This window comes from Macrosteles quadrilineatus, unplaced genomic scaffold (genome assembly GCF_028750875.1).
Source record: "Macrosteles quadrilineatus isolate MER2022 unplaced genomic scaffold, UCM_ALF_1.0 Scaffold_1__1_contigs__length_201487025, whole genome shotgun sequence".
Classification (NCBI taxonomy): Eukaryota; Metazoa; Arthropoda; class Insecta; order Hemiptera; family Cicadellidae; genus Macrosteles; species Macrosteles quadrilineatus.
In genome coordinates, this window is record NW_026542594.1 from 72,549,939 (window position 1) to 72,573,049 (window position 23,111).

Genomic DNA, 23,111 nt, shown 5'->3' on the forward strand with positions numbered 1-23,111 from the left:
ATGAAAATGAGGTCAAGTTTATTTTTACAAATATACATTGTCGATATATATATATATATATATATATATATATATACTAGCAGAGCACCCGTCCTTCGTACGGGGTTGGCATATAAGTATAAAATGCTTATTGCAGTTATACTCAAGCTTTGCGTTTGCAATGGGGGGGAGGAGACAGTTTCATAAAATTTGGTTCATAAATTTACGGTATGATATAGTATAACACATCTACCAATAGCCATAATGTTCTACCATTGCACCTAAACAATAGAAAAAAATAAATTATCAAACATTCGCACAATATCACAAATTATTCATTGAATTAAAAACTCAAACCTAAGGTGGTTTGAGCCCAAACCTGTAAACAATCCTACTTTGACTGTTCTCATTGTGTATCACAGCTTTTTGTTGCTGCTTAGTTCAAATTAGCTGTTGTCATATGCACAAACAAAATAATAATAGTGCTGCACCCTGTTGGGAAACCTTATAACTTTTAAATGCTATTGCATATTATAGAACCAACTTATAAAGTTGAAACAGCTGACTAAATTCTTTTATTCCCTTTAAATATGAATACTCATGGGGAACTACAGACCCACTGGGGCGGAGCCCAAAAGGATTTTTGAGATAAGAATATGCCTAAATGTTAATAGGGAATGTGAGCTATCGTCATGCCAAATTTCAGCCCAATCCGTCCAGTAGTTTATGCGTGATTGAGCAACACACAAACATACACACAAACATACACACAAACTCACAAACTTTCAGATTTATAATATTAGTAAGATAAGATATATGTTTATACACAGCATGAATTGTTAATAGTCAATATGTTATGGGATTCAAATCGGCTGTTCTCATTTTTGACCATAACTAAAAAATTGGGTTTACCAATTCCTCAACAAAAACCCAATAACTTATTATCATGAAGTGTTTTTGAAAGCTAATTGTTTTCAGAAAATAAAAAAATGTAAATTCAAAGTTCTCGTGTTATTTTTATAGTTTGCTTGTTCATAGTATTTTTTTTCTATCTTAGCAAATTTATTTATTTCATACTAAGCTTTAATTGCTTTAATTTTAATTGGTACATAAAGTAATTTAATAAAGTTAATGATTTTTTAGATTATGATTATCTTCTTTTTTAAGTAGCACAAATGACCATATCAGAGACTATAAGTAGCATTGATATTATTGTTAGCAGGCGAATGGTCGACCACCATGATGTGATGTTTGGCTAGGATGGTATTGCTGACCATGGCGACAGTAGCAGCGCTCCTGGTGGTAACTGAAGCAAACTACCCTGTGTTTGATGCCTCCAACAACATGCGACACCTGCTGCTTCCCTCGGACACCCGCATAGGAACTGTCATATACAGACTGAGAGCTACCGACCCCGATAGGGACTATCCGCTCTCATTTGCTGCCACAGGTATGACAATCCCAAGGTTGATTCAAGTACACAGAATAAATTGTTAGATTAATTTGTATATACAGCAGAACTAAATATTTTGTGCTAAATTATAGGTCTTGTTAGTGTATATTCGACTTTCATATGTTAGTTAATGACTCAGCTTGAATTGAGTCACTTCAGTAAAATATATCGTAGATGGTCAATTGATCAATATGAGTATTGATATTGATGAATCCTGAATCCTTTGAAAACCATTTAATCCTGTGTTATAGATTATGGGAGCTATGTGATCCGCATTGAAAGTCTTCAGTGTCACATAAACGCATCGAGCTGTTCAGCAAACGTGTTCCTGGAGCGCAGTGTCGCGCCGGGCCAGCTGTACAAGTTCCGCCTCACTGTGCGTGACACCACGGGCGACACCACAACTGTAGCGGTCACCATTGAGGTCACCACGGGTCAAACTGACATCAACACTGTGTTCCCCCACATCCCAGGGGTTATAATGGTTCCCGAGGTACAAGAAATGTCTAAGATCATTAATAAACACCAAACACTCTGATGGTTTACTTTTAATATTAAATATGGAATGTTGTGGGATTCATCCTTGGCTTTGCTCAAAGTGGACAAAATTAACATCTTTTCGTTGCATATCAGCTTCAACAACATTATGACTGGGACCGTGGCGTCGTCTTGTAATCCAGCTACTTGGAGGTCACAAATTGTGGATATTTATAGGCATATTCTGTAGATGCGATACAACCTGGTGTGGATTAATGTCTGCACTATTGAGTACTACGACTATCCTCAGTAATATCTCAATAATTAGAACAATTCGCAAATTACAAGGCAGCAAAATGTGGTTCAGATTCCACTATAACTGTGTAGGTCCCTTAGTTGCCATTGGCTGCCATGATCTATAATGAACAGTCCTGTCTAAGGAACATGTCGGCCTTAGTCAATAACAAGACTAAAAGATCCCGCCACCCAACCTACACTCATATCCATTCATACTTGGCTTAAAATACCTACCTTCGTATGCTCGCCAATTCAGTTAAAAGTATTTAAGTATGTGGCATTGTGTTCTAGATCAGGGCCGTCGCGTGGGAGAGGGGCGACCTGGGCGCCGCGGCAAAAGTAATGCAACAAAATTTAAAAAAGTTAGATGCACATAACGTACAGTATTTTGGAAATCTATGTATAACCACGAATACTAGTTCTATTATTCGTGTGTGTAACTGAATGTTGAATATTACGTTGTATGCCTTTATTGAATAAATACATATTATTTGATACCAATCACTTTATAATTGCAATGTTTTCCAAATTAAATATCAATATAGTATTGAATTAAATTTAGTAATAATAGCCTAAACAATCAACTCCACTGTGGAGTTGGAGGCTCTGTTCCAACTTAATTATCTAAATATATTGCAATGTCTTAATTATCTTAATATTGCAAGGTCGCGGTTCACGGTGTTGCTCTGTACACGTAGCTGCCGTATTCTATTTTTATTTCGCCCGACCGGCCGACGGTCGACCTTGGGAACCACCCCTACCCCAATCACTCCTTTCTCCTACGGCAGTCGGGCAGTCTCTCTCAGCTGAGCTGCCAGCTTAGTTTGATGAGTGATTAAAGGCGGTGGGGTAGCGGATTTCTACCCCCGGATATTTACCCCCATGAAAAAACGCCTACGTCATTTTGACGTCACGAGGGGTGGGGCCTATACACGGTCGAGAAACAGCCCGCGACTGGAAATCTACCCCCGGACATCTACCCCCAGACATCTACCCCCGGACATCTACCCCCGGACATCTACCCCCCGTGGTCAGCTCTGTCACGTATCGGCCAATATTCATTGTTGTAATTGATTTTATTGACTGTTTTATGTAAATCAACGGCTCTTCGGTTAGTAATGTCAATGTGATATGTCATTGTCTTGTTTAACATTATCTATCTTCCTAATTAAATAGGCTGTAACAGCCCTTTTTCACCCGTAGCTACTTCACCGATTAGGCTACTTCCTATTACTAGAGGGGAATTAATAATGAAATAATTAATTAATTTATTGATCAACCAGTGGCAGGCTTTTTATCAACATTTGATTACACTGTCTTCTTACCTATAGTAATCAGAAAATAGCCTCTTTCAATGATATGTATTAAATTTCACGATCTGTGCTCGTGCATGCGCCGTTAGCTGTTACTATATGTGAAAGTTGTCTAAACATTTAAATCACTGTCTAGAAATGAATCAAATGCTTAAGGGTCAAACTTTTGAAGCCCTTTATCAAAATATTATATTCAATACTAGCTGTGTACCCGTTCTACGCACGGGGATCTTTTAGTATTTAGTTGAAACCTTCATATATAAAAACAGCAGTTGGTTTGCATATTTTCATATAATGCTGGCCAAACTATTATACATAACTTCATTTTATGTTGTTTATTGTTGTTCCGGATCGGTATGACAATCAATAAAAGGTTAAATTACCTTTGTCCGCCGGTCGATCCTAATTTATCCTATTACAGGAGATGCATTTCGGCAAAATTAAATCGCCATCATCAGTCCTAATATAAGGTCTTGAGCTTCCTCATTAGGTGCGTCTTGGAGTTTTTGAAACACATACACGAACTGCACACTTATACACATGACGAATAAAACATAAATACACGGTATGCCTACTTTAATTTTTACTATGGACATGTAGACGCGCGTCGGTCGTGTGCCGAGTCTCGACTGAAAACGCTCATTTAAAAAATGTAAGTTTCCCAGCCATATACAACACTGATTCAAGGTCTTTTTCCCGGTTATCACAACTCAAGAACAATTTTATTCACAAAGAATCTCTATTTTCATTTACGGATACCCTACAAATTATTGCACTTGCGATTAATTAAATCCGTTATGTAAGGAAAAACGTTTTTAATCTTACTTGGTTTGGATTTGCTTTCAAAACGTGTTCGGAAATAGTTGTGGTATTTGTAAATAACATTCAATGTAAACATATCAGTGACAGCTAGAAGAAATAATCTTGATTCGAACAGCTGTTCGTTATTTCATAGATGAATATGTGATAAACATTGAAAATACTTTACAAAAAATCGCAGCACAAAATTGGGTATTTAAGCGTCCGTCATTTCATTTACAAAGTTGTGACGCCATATTTTAATGGCTAAAGACAATCTCGCCAATCCAGTGAATACATTAAAATGATTTGTAACTTGATAGGTACTCTCGTTTTTCAGGAGAAGGCCGCGTAAAATGGCTCTTGGGCCGTGACAGACAGAAGTTTAGATGAGACTTGTTTCGGTTTATTTAATATATAAAATGTAAAAATAACCTAAAAGATTATGATTCTGAGCAATGTACAGACAAAACTCTAATTTTATTTATATAGATAATATAATTAATTGATTGTTGAATAAGATATTTTAGCGTAGTGACGAAAGTTGTTCTGAAAAGCTGTTGTACCAGAGAAACGCTTAATAAAGACAATTTTATCTATTTATTTATATCGTTTTAATTACCATTTTGCGTTGCGCTAGATCTTAAGATTTAAAATTACACCTCGATCATAAAAATCGGTGAAGTAGTTCGGGTGAAAAAGGGCTGTTGCAGCCTATTTCATTAGGAAGATAGTTAATGTTAAACAAGACAATGACATATCACATGCTTAATACTAGATATTAGAGGACAATTACTAACCGAAGAGCCGTTGATTTACTTAAAACAGTCAATAAAATCAATTACAACAATGAATATTGGCCGATACATGACAGAGCTGACCACGGGGGGTAGATGTCCGGGGGTAGATTTCCGGGGTAGATGTCTGGGGGTAGATGTCTGGGGGTAGATGTCTGGGGGTAGATGTCCGGGGGTAGATGTCCGGGGGTAGATTTCCAGTCACGGGCTGTTTCTCGACCGTGTATAGGCCCCGCCCCTCGTGACGTCAAAATGACGTAGGCGTTTTTTCATGGGGGTAAATATCCGGGGGTAGAAATCCGGCGGTGACACACTATCGATCTTTTCCCCGATCAAGCAGGGAGAAGGGAGAAGGGAGATAAATATCAGCAAAATTTTACTCCGAACATTTCCCCGAACATGACCAAGACCAGACGAATTCTACCGAGCGCGGCAAAAGGAAGTTTGGAGAGAGATAGAGAGTGTGTGCGAGTGAGAGCGCGGAACTATCAATGCTAGCGCAGGCGGCCGCTCGGTGCGGCGCTCGCGACGATGTACGGGGCAAAAATGTACCGTGACACACTATCGTACATCGGACCGTACATCGGACCGATCTTTTCTTTGATCTTTCGCCAAAAAACCGCCTCCAGAGCGCTCGTCTCCCTGCTCGGCCTGATGTCTTGTTCGGCGTCTTGATCGGTGTACGGACCCGTGACACACTATCGAACATCCTCCCTTCGACCTCCCTTCTCCCTTCTCCCTGCTCGGTTCGGGGTCTTGTTCGGGGAAAAGATCGATAGTGTGTCACCGTCTTAAGAGTTATCTCATATCTGAATGTGATAACGAGGTTTTCTTTTATTCTGTATAAAAATTCTATTCAGAGTCGATTTGGTTTGAGGTTTTGCATACATTGCATTAATTTCAATTTGCTCTGTATTAATTGATAACATATACAGTGTAGTACTTTTTATACATTTTAACATTTTCTTACATTAGTTGGGATTTGGTTATCATCAATTAAAAAAGATTTTCATACAAAATTTAAGTAATTTATCCCTAATAATCAATTCCAGATTCCTGACTCTAGTATTTTTGTAAGGTGATTCAATCCAATTAGGTGCCTGTTTTTGGGGATTAAAACAAAGATGGCGACATCATCACTCATTCTGTGTTTGGGGGGGGGGGCGCCTGGCAACATCCCGCCCCGGGCTCCAAAAAACCACGCGACGGCCCTGTTCTAGATTATATAAACCCACAGCAAAAATTATCTGCTGCTACCTACCTTCAGTAGGCTATGATGGCACACTACTCATAGTGTGGTGTCAGCATTATAGAAAAATATGATAACACTTAAATTTCAAAACAAAACCGATCAAGAGAGAGTTTTTTGATGGATATTTACCTATTTATTCAAAACTGAGTTAATTTGGAGTGCTTTGATTTAACAAATTAAAGTTTTTCTGTGTTCTCTATTTACAACTAGCTGGCCCGACAGACGTCATCCTGTCCTATTGTGGTTTTATGTCACATGCTCGTTCATTTTCAAGATGAGCTCGTTCGCATGGCTCAATCACGTCCTGGTTGAAGTTCGTTCGCTACGCTCACTCACCTTTAGGTTGGAGCTCGTTCGCTGCGCTCACTTGCCTTTAGGTTAGCTCGTTCGCTACGCTAACTCGCCTCCAGGTTGAAGTTCGTTCGCTACGCTCACTCACCTTTCCGTTGCAAATTAGCTGTTCTCATAAATTAAAAAAAAATATAGTGCTGCACCCTGTTGGTAAACCTATTAACTTTTTAATGCTATTGAACATCACAGAATCAAATTGTTTAGCTGCACCAGCTGTTAAGATTCTTTAATTCCATTTAAATATGAGTACTCATAAGGTTAACATGGGAAACTCCAGAGCCACTGGGGCGGAGCCCTTTTGACGGATCTGCACCAAACTTCACACAAACCATCCTTGAATAATGCCTGAAAGTTTCATTACAATCTGTCGAGCGGTTTCGGAGTCCATAAAGGACAAACATACAAACAAACATACATTGGATTTTATACAGGGTGAGTTTTAATTGTCCCCCCCCCCAACTTTTTTCTACATTTTTTCAAATATCGATCCCAGACCACTTCCAAACATTGTTGGGTAGTAAGTACTTCATTTTGACAAGGTGGTCATTTCCGGCCGCCATCTTGGATCCGCCATATGGGATGCAAAATTTTTTTTCAAATGTAAAGGTGGGGTTGCGACCCATTATTTCGAACTAGATCTTTACCCTGATTACAATGCCGCAAACTGTTTTTAAAAATCTTGATTCATTCTAAAGTTATGAGGGCTTTTTAAAACTTTATTTTTAGCACATTTTAACATTGTGCATTTAAAATCTAAGACCATAACCTCAAAATAGTGCTAGATAAAGATAAGTATACACTACCAGTAATTGTCGACCTATTTTCACTTGGTTATGACTGATGTATTTTTTCGGCCGCCATCTTGGATCCGCCATTTTGAAATGTGATAAATTATTTTAAATATGAAGGGGGTGTTGTGACCCATCATTTCGAAAAACTTTTTTAAGCTTAACTCAATGCCGCATACAATTTTTTGTCATCAAGTTTTATTTATGAAATATTGAAAATTTTTTGTAAAAAATGTCAATATTTAAAAATCAAAAAATGAAAATGAAAAATGGATCATGGAATTAAGTTCAGCTTAAAAAAGTAGTTAGAAATGATGGGTCACAACACCCCCTTCATATTTAAAATAATTTATCACATTTCAAAATGGCGGATCCAAGATGGCGGCCGAAAAAAATACATCAGTCATAACCAAGTGAAAATAGGTCGACAATTACTGGTAGTGTATACTTATCTTTATCTAGCACTATTTTGAGATTATGGTCTTAGTTTGTAAATGCACAATGTTAAAATGGGCTAAAAATAAAGTTTTAAAAAGCCCTCATAACTTTAGAATGAATCAAGATTTTTAAAAACAGTTTGCGGCATTGTAATCAGGGTAAAAATCTAGTTCGAAATAATGGGTCACAACCTCACCTTTACATTTGAAAAAAAAATTTGCATCCAATATGGCGGATCCAAGATGGCGGCCGGAAATGACCACCTTGTCAAAATGAAGTACTTACTACCCAACAATGTTTGGAAGTGGTCTGGGATTGATATTTGAAAAAATGTAGAAAAAAGTTGGGGGGGGACAATTAAAACTCACCCTGTATATATATAAGAAGATAGTTTGTTTTAAAACATATGGTTTTCTTACAAAACATGATGAAATCCAAGTTAGATATTTTTCACCACACTATGTTTTTAGCCATTTTACAAACTTTTATTGGAGGCCGAAAGCAATATCTAACACTAACACAAGTGCACTTCTCTCTCATCCCATTGTAAATTTTGAAGCTCGTTTTTCGTGTCTAGTTCATGTATGAATTTTTTGGGCTCTAGTGTCATCGAAATTTTTGTTTCTATTATTTTAAGGTTAATATCTTGATTTGTGCTTTACTGTTATGTTATGTAACTAGGGACGAATTAATGTTTATGATTAGATCGTATTATTTGTTTAAACGAGATTTTAAATTACTAAAATAACAAGAAACAGATTGTAAACAAAACACAACCTCTGCCCAGGGGCCCATTTCATAATAAACTACAAGTTACAAGTTACAACTTGTAACTTGTAATTTCCATTCGATTTGCATTGGGCGATCAGCTGATTTACTAATAATATTAGTTTGTACTTTATTATGAAATGGGCCCCAGGCCGCGGCCTTCGAAGTGGCAACGTCACAAGTGGTGATGTTACAGCTGTTTTGTTTGGAAGCAGCAACAGTAATGGTATTATTTTTGTATTTACGAAAGATTGGTTACTGGACTATGACAATATTGACTCCGCTTAAAATGTACAGATATAGATTTTTATTCATATTGTTTCGGTTTTCAATTCTGTATGTTTTATTTTCAATATTTTAATAAATTTATGTTCATAAATTTAAATTTAAATTTAAATCAATAAAGTGTGAATTAATGAGCTGATGTCACCTGTCTACCATGTTATCTTATGGGACGTCTGTCACTAAACAACACCACTTGCGACGTTGCCAATTCTACCAGGCCGCGCCCTGTACTTAGAGGTGGCTGTGGCAGTACACCGTACAGAACTAACAATAAAATTATCTTCAGCTGTTTCATAAGGATAAGAAATCTACTAAGGGAGCATGTTTTATATAACATTTTGAAAGCAACATATTTTTGCTGTCCATGCCATCTGTCATCGTCATTTGGGGACTGAACCGAGAAGGTTATTACATCCCTAGGGCCTAAATCAGCTGTTTGCTTATCCATATATAAATCCCAAAGTACCCATGAACTTTTGAGAAAACTACAAGTCACACCCCCATTAACCGTATACTTGAAATGTTAGTCATGACGAGTAAACTTGCGCAAAACTATCCATTACTGTATTTCATAAATTGCCCTTTAAGGTCGTATTTCCTTTCTAAAGGGAACTTTCCATATACATATTGTTAAAAATACCTAAGCTGTACTTATTTGTTTGTTATTCTTTTAATTTATTACCTTATATTATACTCGGGTGTGATTATTTGTTTGTATTACTGTATTCTGTTTTGTTTATTTCAGCTTAACTTAACCAATCAATAATTTTATTTTCTCAATTTTGTATAGTGTGGTGAAAAATAGCGTTCGTACCTCGGCCGAAAGGGGTTTGCAGCTCTCGATCGTCTCATTTTTGGCCCTAGCTACGAAATATACTACTAAAACTTAGGACTGCAACTAAATAATACCTTATGTTTTATGGTCCTTAATGTCTGTGTGTTCTGTATAATACAAAAGTAGACTGATAATCCACACTCTGACTGAAGTTATCTTTGGAAAAATAAGGTCCTGTGTGGCAATTAAGGTCATTAAGGTTCATTGCCGGATTTTGTGCCTGTTTATCTACACAAGAGAAATTTGAAAGTCTAAGAATGTTTTTTAATCAATCAATCAATTATTTAAGATGGAGACGCCACTATGTGCGTATTTTAACGCAAATATGAGTGAAGGACGAGTAGCGCAATCTTGTAATCTTGTGAGTGACTAAGGCTAACATATTCCTTAGACACAGCTGTTAATTAGCCCATACAGTTAATGGCAACTAAAGGACCTACAGTTTATAGTGGAATCCGAACTACATTTTTGCAGTGGTATTAACTATTTGGTCTAATTATCAGGACTAAAGTTGTGACATGAGTTACTTTGTAAAACAGTTCTTATACTGAAAGACACTCACAAATAAAGTCATTTTTATTTATTTATCTATTTAAAGGTCGTCCAGTGGTCAAAAACTCGACGAAAAATATCTAATTTACAGACTCCTCTATTTTCACCTCACACTGTAAATAAAATATGTGATAGGATTTTTTTTCTGTTTATTTATCGTAGTTATTTCGGCAACCAATAAGGCCCGTGTTAATTTTTTATTCATTTTTTGTGCTTAATTTTGGGCCTATTTTAATTTATAAAGGGATTCTTTATACCTACAGGAAAATATATCTTTCTAACAGAATGAATAGATTTTCCCTACGATGCATACGAGCTGAGAAAAAGGGGTTTAAAGAAACATGCTTGCCTATTATTATATAGATAGTACTGCGGATAGTCGTAGTGCTCACTAGTGCGGACGTTAATCCACACCAGGAAGTATGCCATCCACAGTGCATGCCTATAAATATCCACAATTTGTGAAATTCTAGTAGCTAGATTACAGGATGATACTGTGCGATATAACAGTGTTGATATCTATATATATAAAATCCAATGTATGTATGTTTGTTTGTTTGTTTGTCCTTTATGGACTCCGAAACCGTTCGACAGATTGTAATGAAACTTTCAGGCAATATTAAGCATTATTCAAGGATGGTTTTTGTGAAGTTTGGTGCTGATCCGTCAAAAGGGCTCCGCCCCAGTGGCTCTGGAGTTTCCCATGTTAACCTTGAGTACTCATATTTAAATGGAATTAAAGAATCTTAACAGATGGTTCAACTAAACAATTTGATTCTGTGATGTTCAATAGCATTAAAATGTTAATAGGTTTACCAACAGCACTATTATTATTTTTATTTATGACAACAGCTAATTTGCAAACAAAAGGTGAGTGAGCGTAGCGAACGAACTTCAACCTGGAGGCGAGTTAGCGTAGTGAACGAGCTAACCTGAAGGCATGTGAGCGCAGCGAACGAGTTCCAACCTAAAGTTGAGTGAGCGTAGCGAACAAAATTCAACTAAGACGTGATTGAGCCATGCAAACGAGCTCATCTTGAAAATAAACGAGCATTTGACATAAAACCACATTAGGACAAGGTCGGAGTCTGTCGGGCCAGCTAGTACTGTATAAGTCAGATGCAAAATTGTGAAAAGGATTTAACATACATTTAAAAATATACAAAAACTAGCTTGTCCGCGGCTTCGCCTGTGACCATAAGGGGGTATAACTATAAGTATCATACAGCATAAGAAATAAACAGAGCATGAGCATTTCAATCATTACAATAACACGTAGTGTCTTCGTCAATGATCACAAAAATAAAATATTATTGTTGCGGGCTTAGCAGGTTCTTTACAATAAAAACTTGGCGATTTTATAGTAGCTATTTTATTTACACTATTTACTCTCTATTTACAAATATTAAAATTACCTAACACCTAACTAACCCTATCTAAACCTAGCTAATGCCTATTATAATTTACAATGTTTCTACTTACAGCTAGCCTCTACAGGATTTATCACTTCTGTTACAATACTGTCACTACACTGTCACTAGAGTCACTACACTGTTACTCTCACTGTCACTACACTGTCACTGCCACTAGCACTGGTCACTCACACCGGCGTGCCGTCGCTTCGATGATTTTCGGAAGACTTAACTCAACTCAACTGCCGTGTGCCGGAAGACGGTCCCTTATATAAGTTTACCGTGGAACATTCTGGAGACTACTCGTAGGCTAGACAAAGGTGTTTACAGATCGCCGTGGAAGCTTCTGGAGATGTCAAACCCCCTATTGAGGTAGTCCGTTGACATGGGTCTATTGTCTATCAGTGGTGCGCTAGGAGAAACCCGTGTAAACAAACAACCCTTTTGAGACGGCGCCTGGCTATTGTTGCGCGGGGCTCCTGACTTGTAACATTATCATTATTGCTTGCGTCATGCACAGTTTAAAAATCATGTTTTAAAAATTCTACAGCCATTAAATTACAATTAAAATCTAAATAAAACCCATTAAACGCAAAACAACATGTTTAATCTCCGACTAAAAAAATCTGACAACATAACATCTTGAAAACGAAATTTCCGTGACTCTTCAGCTTCTCCAAGTATAGTTTTTCCATAGCTCTATTCTGGTGGAAAATATTCTTAACCTGTATTAGAAGACACGATACAGCTATGATAGCTGTATCGGGTCTTCTAATACAGGTAAAGAATATTTTCCACCAGAATAACACATCCCAGCAGGCTCATCTTTCCATTTTAATGCTCTGCAGTGTATATACACTCTCGGCCCATTCAGTATATTTTTGATATTTGTATTGTCTACAGTCTATTAATTGTTGTGTCGTATTCCATTGCATCATTTTCAAACACTCGCCAAGTATCTTTGTTGAATGCTTGTCGCCATAAAACATAAACATAACTGTAAACAATCCTACTTTGACAGTTTTCATTGTAAGTTATATTACAGATTTTTGTTGCTGCTAGTTCAAATTAGCTGTTGTCATAAATGCAAAAGAATAATAGTGCTGCGCCCTGTTTGTAAACCTTATGCAACCCAGCAGACGCACAGGCAGAGTTCTTCTATATGTCTGCTGATACCTCAAGACCAATTATAATAATTATTAGTTACAAAATTATAAGTTAATTATGTCCGTTTTGCTACTTTTTTTATAACTCAATATTATTTAACTAAATTCTACATTAACTAAGTTGTGAACTGTTCACAACTAAGTTAATTTTTTGTTTCTGTTTTCTTAATTATTATATGTTGTAAACAGAAAATTAATAGTTACAGTAAAAAAATTCAAACATTTGTACTTCGTAGCAAATTTAACGGAATAAATCATTCATTCATTAACTTTTTAATGCTATTCAATATTATGGAACCAACTTTTCTAGTTTAAATTCTTTAATTCCTTTTAAATATAAATACTCATAAGGTTAAACATGGGAAATTGCAGAGCCATTGGGACAGAGCCCGAAAAGATTTTTGTGATGAGGTTAGGCTTATATGTTTATCGAACTATCATAATGCCAAATTTCAGGCCAATCCGACCAGAAGATATTGCGTGATTGAACTTCAAACAAACAAACAAACAAATAAACAAACACACAAATTTTACTCGTATTATATATAGGACTAGCTGTACCCGCGGGCTTTGCCCCGTTTAACTTCTTAATTTTCAAGATGATCTCGTTCGCATGGCTCAATCACGTCCTAGTTGAAGTTCGTTCGCTACGCTCACTCACCTTTGGGTTGGAGCTCGTTCGCTGCGCTCACTTGCATTCAGGTTAGCTCGTTCGCTACGCTAACTCGCCTCCAGGTTGAAGTTCGTTCGCTACGCTCACTCACCTTTTGGTTGCAAATTAGCTGTTGTCATAAATTAAAATAAACGGTATCAGCATTCTGACACATACTTTCTCCCATAAGTTTGTCAACAACCTTTATCATGTGTAAGCGGTGAAAGTAAATATACGGAAATGTAATTTGTACGATTTTGTTCAGAATTTAAAGGACTACATAAACATTTTTTTCAAAATCGTTCGGGCCATTTTTGTGAAAATCTAATTTTTCCGTTATTTTATGGGGTTTTTATGGGGAAATAACATAATTTACAATAGCTTTTGAACCATAATTTTTACAGAAATGGGATTTGTACCATTTTGTTCAGAATATAAAGGACTATAACATACAATTTTTTTTATCAAAATCGTTCGGGCCGTTTTTGGGAAAATCCTATTTTTCTGTTATTTTATGGGGTTTTATGGGAAAATTCCCATTAAAAATTAAAATTTTTTTAAAATGAAAAAACTATTAAAACTTTAAGGACCATAACATACTATGTTAAAATAAAACCGGATTTTTTTCTAAAATCCTATTTTTTGTTATTTTATTGGGTTTTTATGGGAAAATAACATATTTACCATAAATTTTGAACCGTATTTTTTACAGAAATGGGATTTGTACCATTTTGTTCAGAATTTAAAGGGCTACAACATACTAAATTTTTATCAAAATCGTTTGGACCATTTTCGAGAAAATCCGATTTTTCAGGCTTTTTATGGGTTTTTATGGGAAAATCCCCATTAAAAATCAAAATTTCAAAAAAATGAAAAAAATCGCCTGGATATACCATGGATTAGAACCTACATACCAAATTTCATCGAAATCGGACCACAGGTTTAGTCCCTAGCTCTGTACACATCCAGACACACAGACACACACACAGACACACACACACACAGACTTCACTTCGAAAACCACTTTTTTGGGTCCAGGGGGGCCCAAAACGAATATATCCACTCAAAACTCAAACTCGAAAATTTTGACGAAAACAATACTTTCTCCATATACTATGGTATAGGGGGAGAAAGTAAAAAATAATAGTGCTGTACCCTGTTGGTAATCCTTGTAACTTTAATGCTATTGAACATCATAGAACAGAACCAACTTGTTTAATTGAAACAGCTGTTAAGATATTATTTTCTCCATAAGGATAACATGGTAACTTTGGGAGCCTGAGGGGTGGACCCTAGAGGTCGGAAGGTAAAATCCTTTCTTAGTGAGCGTCTACTACCCAAAAGGAAGATGCCTGCCAAGTTTCAGGTTCCTAGGTCTTATGGTTTCTGAGATTTCGTGATGAGTGAGTGAATGAGTCAGTGGTATTTGCCCGGCTTTGCCTGCGATGGTATAACCATAATACAGCATATTAAACAAAGTATTACAATCTAGTACCTGGGGACCGAGCTTTGCTCGGGGGAAATTATTAGTTTTAGTCTGAAAAGTATTGCAGATACATTAATCCACTCCCAATCTCCACACTGCTCACCTTCACTACTTACTTCACCACTCCCTACGTCGTGGACCTGTTCCTGTTTGCCCTCCTTCCCTATACCATTTTAGAATTGCAGATACATTAATGCCACAGAGAGTTCCCACACTCTGCACTGCTAGCATTACTACTTCCTACACCATTTCCTACGTCATGGACCTGTTTTCCTCCCTTCTCATAGCATTTTAGGATTGTAGATACCTTAATGTAATTCCCATAAACAGTTCCCAGACTCCAGACTGCTCACCTTTACTACTTTCTTCACCTCTTCCTACGTCGCAGACCTGTTTCCCTCCATTCCCATAGCATTTTAGGATTGTAGATACCTTAATCTAATTGTCATAAACATTTCCCACACTCCGGACTGCTCACCTTTATTACTTCCTTCACCACTTCTTATGTCGCAGACCTGTTTCCATCCCTTCCCATAGGATTTTAGGATTGTAGATTCTTTAATCTAATCGTCATAAACAGTTTTCACACTCCAGACTGCTCTCCTTTACTACTCCCTTCACCACTTCCTACGTCGTGAACATGTTTCCCTCCCTTCCCATAGCATTTTGGAATTGCAGATTCCTTAATCTAATCGTCATAAACAGTTTTCACACTCCAGACTACTCGCCTTTACTACTTCCTTCACCACTTCCTACGTCGCGGACCTGTTTCCCTCCATTCCCATAGCATTTTAGGATTGTAGATTCCTTAATATAATCGTCATAAACAGTTTTCACTCTACAGACTGCTCGCCTTTACTACTTCCCTCACCACTTCCTACCTCGCGGACCTGTTTCCCTCCATTCCCATAGCATTTTAGGATTGTAGATTCTTTAATCTAATCGTCAAAAACAGTTTTCACACTCCAGACTGCTCGCCTTTACTACTTTCTTCACCACTTCCTATGTCGCGGACCTCTTTCCATCCCTTCCTATAGGATTTTAGGATTGCAGATTCCTTAATCTAATCGTCATAAACAGTTTCCACACTCCAGACTGCTCGCCTTTACTACTTCCTTCACCACTTCTAACGTCGCGGACCTGATTCCCTTTCTTCCCATAGCATTTTAGGACTGTAGATAACTTGATCTAATCGTTTTTAACAATTCCCACACTCCGGACTGCTCACCCTTACTACTTCCTTCACCACTCCCTATGTCGTAGACCGGTTTGCCCTCCTTCCTTATACTATTTTAGAATTGCAGATACATAAATGCCACAGACGGTTCCCACACTCTGCACTGCTAGCCTTACAACTTCCTTCCCCATTTCCTACGTCATGGACCTGTTTTCCTCCCTTCCCAATACATTTTAGGATTGCAGATACCTTAATTTAATCGTCATAAACAGTTCCCACACTCCAGACTGTTCGCCTTTACTACTTCCTTCACCACTTCCTATGTCGATATTGACATGTAGTTATCTACCAACACTAATAGGATATTGTAAGGTAACAAAATAATTAAATTAATATAGCCTAAAGCAATATCCAGAAGTAGGACAATGAATTCTGATTTGCTCAATAATAACAACTGATTTTTCCTTTTGTACTGTATTTTGTTTTGCTAGTATACTGTGGATAGACAAATTACAAGTCTTTTGTTTACATTTTTCTTGTTATTTAATTCAGCCAACATGGTTACCTAGCAACCCATAAGACTAATGTTAAAAAAATGTGATTTTTCAGTTTCATTTTTCTGCGTAATTAGATTTTTGTTGGCAGTTCTAATTGCAGTAAACTCGTTTTTAGGCCAGAGATAAACTATATACAACATTTGAAGAAAATCGTCGGAGCCGTTTTCGAGATCTTGGTGCAAGCATACATACATACATACATACAAGCAAACTTTGCTCGTATTAGAGTATAGGATATACTACCCTTCTCTTAGCATTTAAGCAATGATAGAACATGATAAAACACAGTCCCTTAGTAGATTTCCCATCCTTATGGAACAGCTTAAGCCAATTTTATTGTTAGTTCTGTCCGGTTTTCTGTAGATGTCGTGTTTTGTTTACAATTTGTTTCTTGTTATTTCAGTCATTTAAACTCTCGTTTAGCCAAATAAAACTATCTAATCATAAACATTAACTCGTCCCCTAGCTATATAACCAAAAAGTGAGTCGCAAATAATGAGAAACTAACCCTAAAATAATAGAAACAAATTGTAAACAAAAACGACATCTACAGAAAACCGGACAGAACTATCAATAAAATTGGCTTCAGCTGTTCCATAAGGATAGGAGATCTACCCGTAGCATTTAAGTATTTTAGATACATAATCCAACTGCCGCAGACGCTTCCTACACTCCGCACTGCTAGCCTTTACTACAAACATTGTAGGCCTATCCAGTAATCTTCAGTATAATCTTTGCTTAATAGTAACAACTGATGTTTTTGCTTTTGTACTGTATTTTGTAATTTCTAGTATACTGTGGGTAGACTCCTTAATGAACACATGTTTTAACTTACAAGTCTTTTGTTTACTTTTCCCTTGTTATTTAATTCTTCCAACATGGTTACTTAGCAACCCATAAGACTAATGTTAAAAAAATGTGACTTTCAGTTTCATTTTTCTACGTAATTAGATTTTTGTTGGCAGTTGTAACTGTAGTAAACTCGTTTTTAGGCCAAAAATAATCTATTTACAACATTTGAAGAAAATTGTCGGAGCCGTTTTCGAGATCTTGGTACAAGCAAGCAAGCAAGCAAGCATACATACATACAAACATTGCTCGTATTAGAGAATAGGAGTACCTGGGGACCGAGCTTTGCTCGGGGAAAATTATTAGTTTACTCTGAAAAGTATTGCAGATACATTAATCCACTCCCAATCTCCACACTGCTCACCTCCACTACTTACTTCACCACTCCCTACGTCGTGGACCTGTTTGCCCTCCTTCCCTATACCATTTTAGAATTGCAGATACATAAATGTCACAGACAGTTCCCACACTCTGCACTGCTAGCATTACTACTTCCTACACCATTTCCTACGTCATGGACCTGTTTTCCTCCCTTCTTGTAGCATTTTAGGATTGTAGATACCTTAATGTAATTCCCATAAACAGTTCCCAGACTCCAGACTGCTCACCTTTACTACTTCCTTCACCACTTCCTACGTCGCGGACCTGTTTCTCTCCCTTCCAATGGCATTTTGGGATTGCATATACCCTAATCTAATCGTCATTAACAGTTCCAACACTCCGGGCTGCTTGCCTTTACTACTTCCTTTACCTCTTCCTACGTCGCAGACCTGTTTCGCTCCATTCCCATAGCATTTTAGGATTGTAGATACCTTAATCTAATCGTCATAAACATTTCCCACACTCCGGACTGCTCACCTTTACTCCTTCCTTCACCACTTCTTACGTCGCGGACCTGATTCCCTCCCCTCCCATAGCATTTTAGGATTGTAGATAACTTGATCTAATCGTTATTAACAGTTCCCACATTCGGACTGCTCACCTTTACTACTTCCTTCACCACTTCCTACGTCGTGAACCTGTTTCCCTCCCTTCCCATAGCATTTTAGGATTGCAGATTCCTTAATCTAATCGTCATAAACAGTTTTCACACTCCAGACTGCTCGCCTTTACTACTTCCTTCATCACTTCCTACGTCGTGGGCCTGTTTGCCCTCCTTCACTATACCATTTTAGAATTGCAGATACATAAATGCCACAGACAGTTCCCACACTCTGCACTGATAGCATTACTACATCCTACACAATTTCATACGTCATGGACCTGTTGTCCTCCCTTCTCGTAGCATTTTAGGATTGTAGATACCTTAATGTAATTCCCATAAACAGTTCCCAGACTCCAGACTGCTCACCTTTACTACTTCCTTCACCACTTCCTACGTCGCGGACCTGTTTCCCTCCATTCCCATAGCATTTTAGGATTCCAGATTCCTTAATCTAATCGTCATAAATAGTTTTCACACTCCAGACTGCTCGCCTTTACTACTTCCTTCACCACTTCCTACGTCGTGGACCTGTTTCCCTCCATTCCCATAGCGTTTTAGGATTGCAGATTCCTTAATCTAATCGTCATACACAGTTTTCACACTCCAGACTTCTCGCCTTTACTACTTCCTTCATCACTTCCTACGTCGCGGACCTTTTTCCCTCCATTCCCATAGCACTTTAGGATTGCAGATTCCTTAATCTAATCGTCATAAATAGTTTTCACACTCCAGACTGCTCGCCTTTACTACTTCCTTCAACACTTCATACGTCGCGGACCCGTCCTGTTTCCCTCCATTCCCATAGCACTTTAGGATTGCGGATTCATTAATCTAATCGTCATAAACAGTTTTCACGCTCCAGACTGCTCGCCTTTACTACTTCCTTCATCACTTCTTACGTCGCGGACCTGTTTCCCTCCATTCCCATAGCATTTTAGGATTGCAGATTCCTTAATCTAATCGTCATAAACAGTTTTCACACTCCAGAATGCTCGCCTTTACTACTTCCTTTACCACTTCCTACGTCGCGGACCTGTTTCCCTCCATTCCCATAGCATTTTAGGATTCTAGATTCCTTAATCTAATCGTCATAAACAGTTTTCACACTCCAGACTGCTCGCCTTTACTACTTCTTTTACCACTTCCTACGTCGCGGACCTGATTCCCTCCCTTCCCATAGCATTTTAGGATTGTAGATAACTTGATCTAATCGTTATTAACAGTTCCCACACTCCGGACTGCTCACCTTTACTACTTCCTTCACCACTTCCTACGTTGTGAATCTGTTTCTCTCCCTTCCCATAGCATTTTAGGATTGCAGATTCCTTAATCTAATCGTCATAAACAGTTTTCAAACTCCAGACTGCCTTCAGAAATAAACTATATACAACATTTGAAGAAAATCGTCGGAGCTGTTTTCGAGATCTTGGTGCAAGCATACATACATACAAGCAAACTTTGCTCGTATTAGAGTATAGGAGTACCTGGGGACCGAGCTTTGCTCGGGGGAAATTATTAGTTTACTCTGAAAAGTATTGCAGATACATTAATCCACTCCCAATCTCCACATTGCTCACCTTCACATAAATGCCACAGACAGTTCCCACACTCTGCACTGCTAGCATTACTACTTCCTACACCATTTCCTACATCATTTCCTACATACATTTCCTACGTCATGCACCTGTTTTCCTCCCTTCTTGTTGCATTTAAGGATTGTAGATATATTAATGTAATTCCTATAAACAGTTCCCAGACTCCAGACTGCTCGCCTTTACTACTTCCTTCACCACTTCCAACGTCGCAGACCTCTTTCCATCCCTTCCCATAGGATTTTAGGATTGTAGATTCCTTAATCTAATCGTCATAAACAGTTTCCACAATCCAGACTGCTCGCCTTTACTACTTCCTTCACCACTTCCTACGTCGCGGACCTGATTCCCTCCCTTCCCATAGCATTTTAGGATTGTAGATAACTTGATCTAATCGTTATTAACAGTTCCCACACTCCGGACTGCTCACCTTTACTACTTCCTTCACCACTTCCTACGTTGTGAATCTGTTTCTCTCCCTTCCCATAGCATTTTAGGATTGCAGATTCCTTAATCTAATCGTCATAAACAGTTTTCAAACTCCAGACTGCTCGCCTTCACTACTTCCTTCACCACTTCCTACGTCGCGAACCTCTTTCCATCCCTTCCCATTGGATTTTAGGATTGCAGATTCCTTAATCTAATCGTCATAAACAGTTTCCACACTCCAGACTTCTCGCCTTTACTACTTCCTTCACCACTTCCTAAGTCGCGGACCTGATTCCCTCCCTTCCCATAGCATTTTAGGATTGTAGATAACTTGATCTAATCGTTATTAATAATTCCCACAACCCGGACTGCTCACCCTTACTACTTCCTTCACCACTCCCTATGTCGTAGACCTGTTTGCCCTCCTTCCTTATACTATTTTAGAATTGCAGATACATAAATGCCACAGACGGTTTCCACACTCTGCACTGGGGAGTCTGGTCCCTTTGTTGCCGAAACTAAATTGGAAGCTACAAGATTGTGACGATTTCCGCAAAAAGCTGAGCGCTTATGCCTCTCAAATTGAATTCACTGATAATAACCAGGATAATGTGGACCTGATTATTGCAACAATTAAAAGCGCAGCGAAAGGGAATTGCATTGTTCCAAAAGATAAGGTTTTACATAGCAAACAGCCGTGGTTTGATTTTGATTGTTTAGTAGTACGTAAGACCTTGTTTCGCCAACTTAACTTGTTCCGTAAGACTAACTCTGAATTGGTTAAGTTAAAATATCTGGAGAGCCAAAGACATTTCAAAAAGATGTGTAGGAATAAGAAAAAACTATATTTTGATCAATTAATCGACGGCGTTAGAAATGTGAAGGACTCAAAATCGTTCTGGAAAGCCATGAATGTTTTAAAGATAAAGGATCGAGATAAGGGCGTGGGAAACATTGCACCAGATAAGTGGGTCAACCACTTTCAGAATTTGCTTAACCCGCCGCTGTCGTCTGCTTGCGTCAGTTATGCGCTCCCTCTAGTTGAGGACAATGACCTTGATTGCAATTTTACACTGCTGGAATTAAAAGCCGTGCTCTCAGGAGTAGGATGTAATAAGGCTCCAGGTGTAGACAGGGTGCCGTATGAGTTTTTTAAAAATTCTCCTGATGTTTTTATGTTGAAGTTATTAGATGTTTACAATAAAATGTTTTTCGAATGCAATTTAGCTCACAGTTTTAAAAAATCCATAATCTTTTCATTACATAAAAAGGGGGATATTAATCAGGTTGAAAATTACAGGGGTTTGTCATTCATCGATTGCATTTGTAAAATATTTGTAAGTTTAATGAACAATATAGATTGACTGAGTGGGTTGAAAAACGTAAACTTTTAACAGAATTTCAAGCAGGTTTCAGACAAGGTTATTCAACAGTGGATAATATCTTTAATCTTTATTCTATTTTAAGTTTGCAGCTTAATGTTAAGAGGGGAAAGGTGTTTGCATTTTTTGTGGATTTTTCGTCGGCTTTCGACACAATAGATAGGAATGCTTTGATATTTAAATTATCGTGCCTAGGTGTGTCGACGAAAATGATTGAAGTGATAAAAAATATGTATACGGGCACAGTTTCAAGTGTTTGGTGTAAGGAGGGGGTTACTGTACCTTTCAGCACAAATGTGGGTCTGAGGCAAGGATGTATTAGCTCTCCGATTGCGTTCAGTTTATTTATAAATGACATGCCTGATTTTATTGGGGGAGGTCTTCATTGTGCAGGCAGGAAAATCAATATGTTGATGTACGCAGATGATATAGTATTTTTGGCTCCTACGGCGACCTGTCTACAGCTGATGATTTCAAATTTAGAAAAATATTGTGATAATTGGAATTTAAAAGTGAATTTAACAAAATCAAAGATAATAGTTTTTAGGAAAGGGGGGAAATTGGATAAAAATTGTAAGTGGTTTTATAAGGGGAATCCTGTAGAAATTGTAAATGAATATAAATATTTAGGTGTTTTGTTTACGACATCCTTATCCTGGGAAACACATTTTAAGGAGAAATCTAGAATAGCAAAGTTTGCTATAAGCTCATCATGGTCAAGATTGTTAAATTGTAGGACTGCTTCTTTCAGTTCTAAATGTATTTGTTTTAATTCCATTATTAGATCCATTTTGTGTTACAGTGCACAAGTTTGGGGTTGTTACGAAAGTGCACAGGTAGAAGCCGTTCAAAGGAATTTCATTAAAAAGTTGTTAAAATTGCCTAGAAATACCGAAAACTATGTTTTGTATTTAGAGACAAATTTTGAAAAATTGCATTTATTCACATTAGGTCAAAATATAAATTATTTAAAGAAAATCATGTTTAAAATGTCAACAGATCGTTTGCCTAGAGCTTTGTTAGGAGAAATTATTACAAAGA

General features: G+C 37.5%; 1 protein-coding gene across 1 annotated transcript in view; it reads left to right on the forward strand.

Annotated features, from left to right (window-relative positions):
• Window positions 1-23,111, forward strand: part of LOC128983577 (cadherin-86C-like) — a 297,541-nt gene that overhangs the window by 59,593 nt on the left and 214,837 nt on the right. The window contains exons 2-3 of the mRNA XM_054402910.1: window positions 1,199-1,429; window positions 1,684-1,925. Of these exons, the coding sequence (XP_054258885.1) occupies window positions 1,240-1,429; window positions 1,684-1,925 (432 nt within the window). The 5' untranslated portion in view covers window positions 1,199-1,239. The remainder of the gene's footprint in view (window positions 1-1,198; window positions 1,430-1,683; window positions 1,926-23,111) is intronic.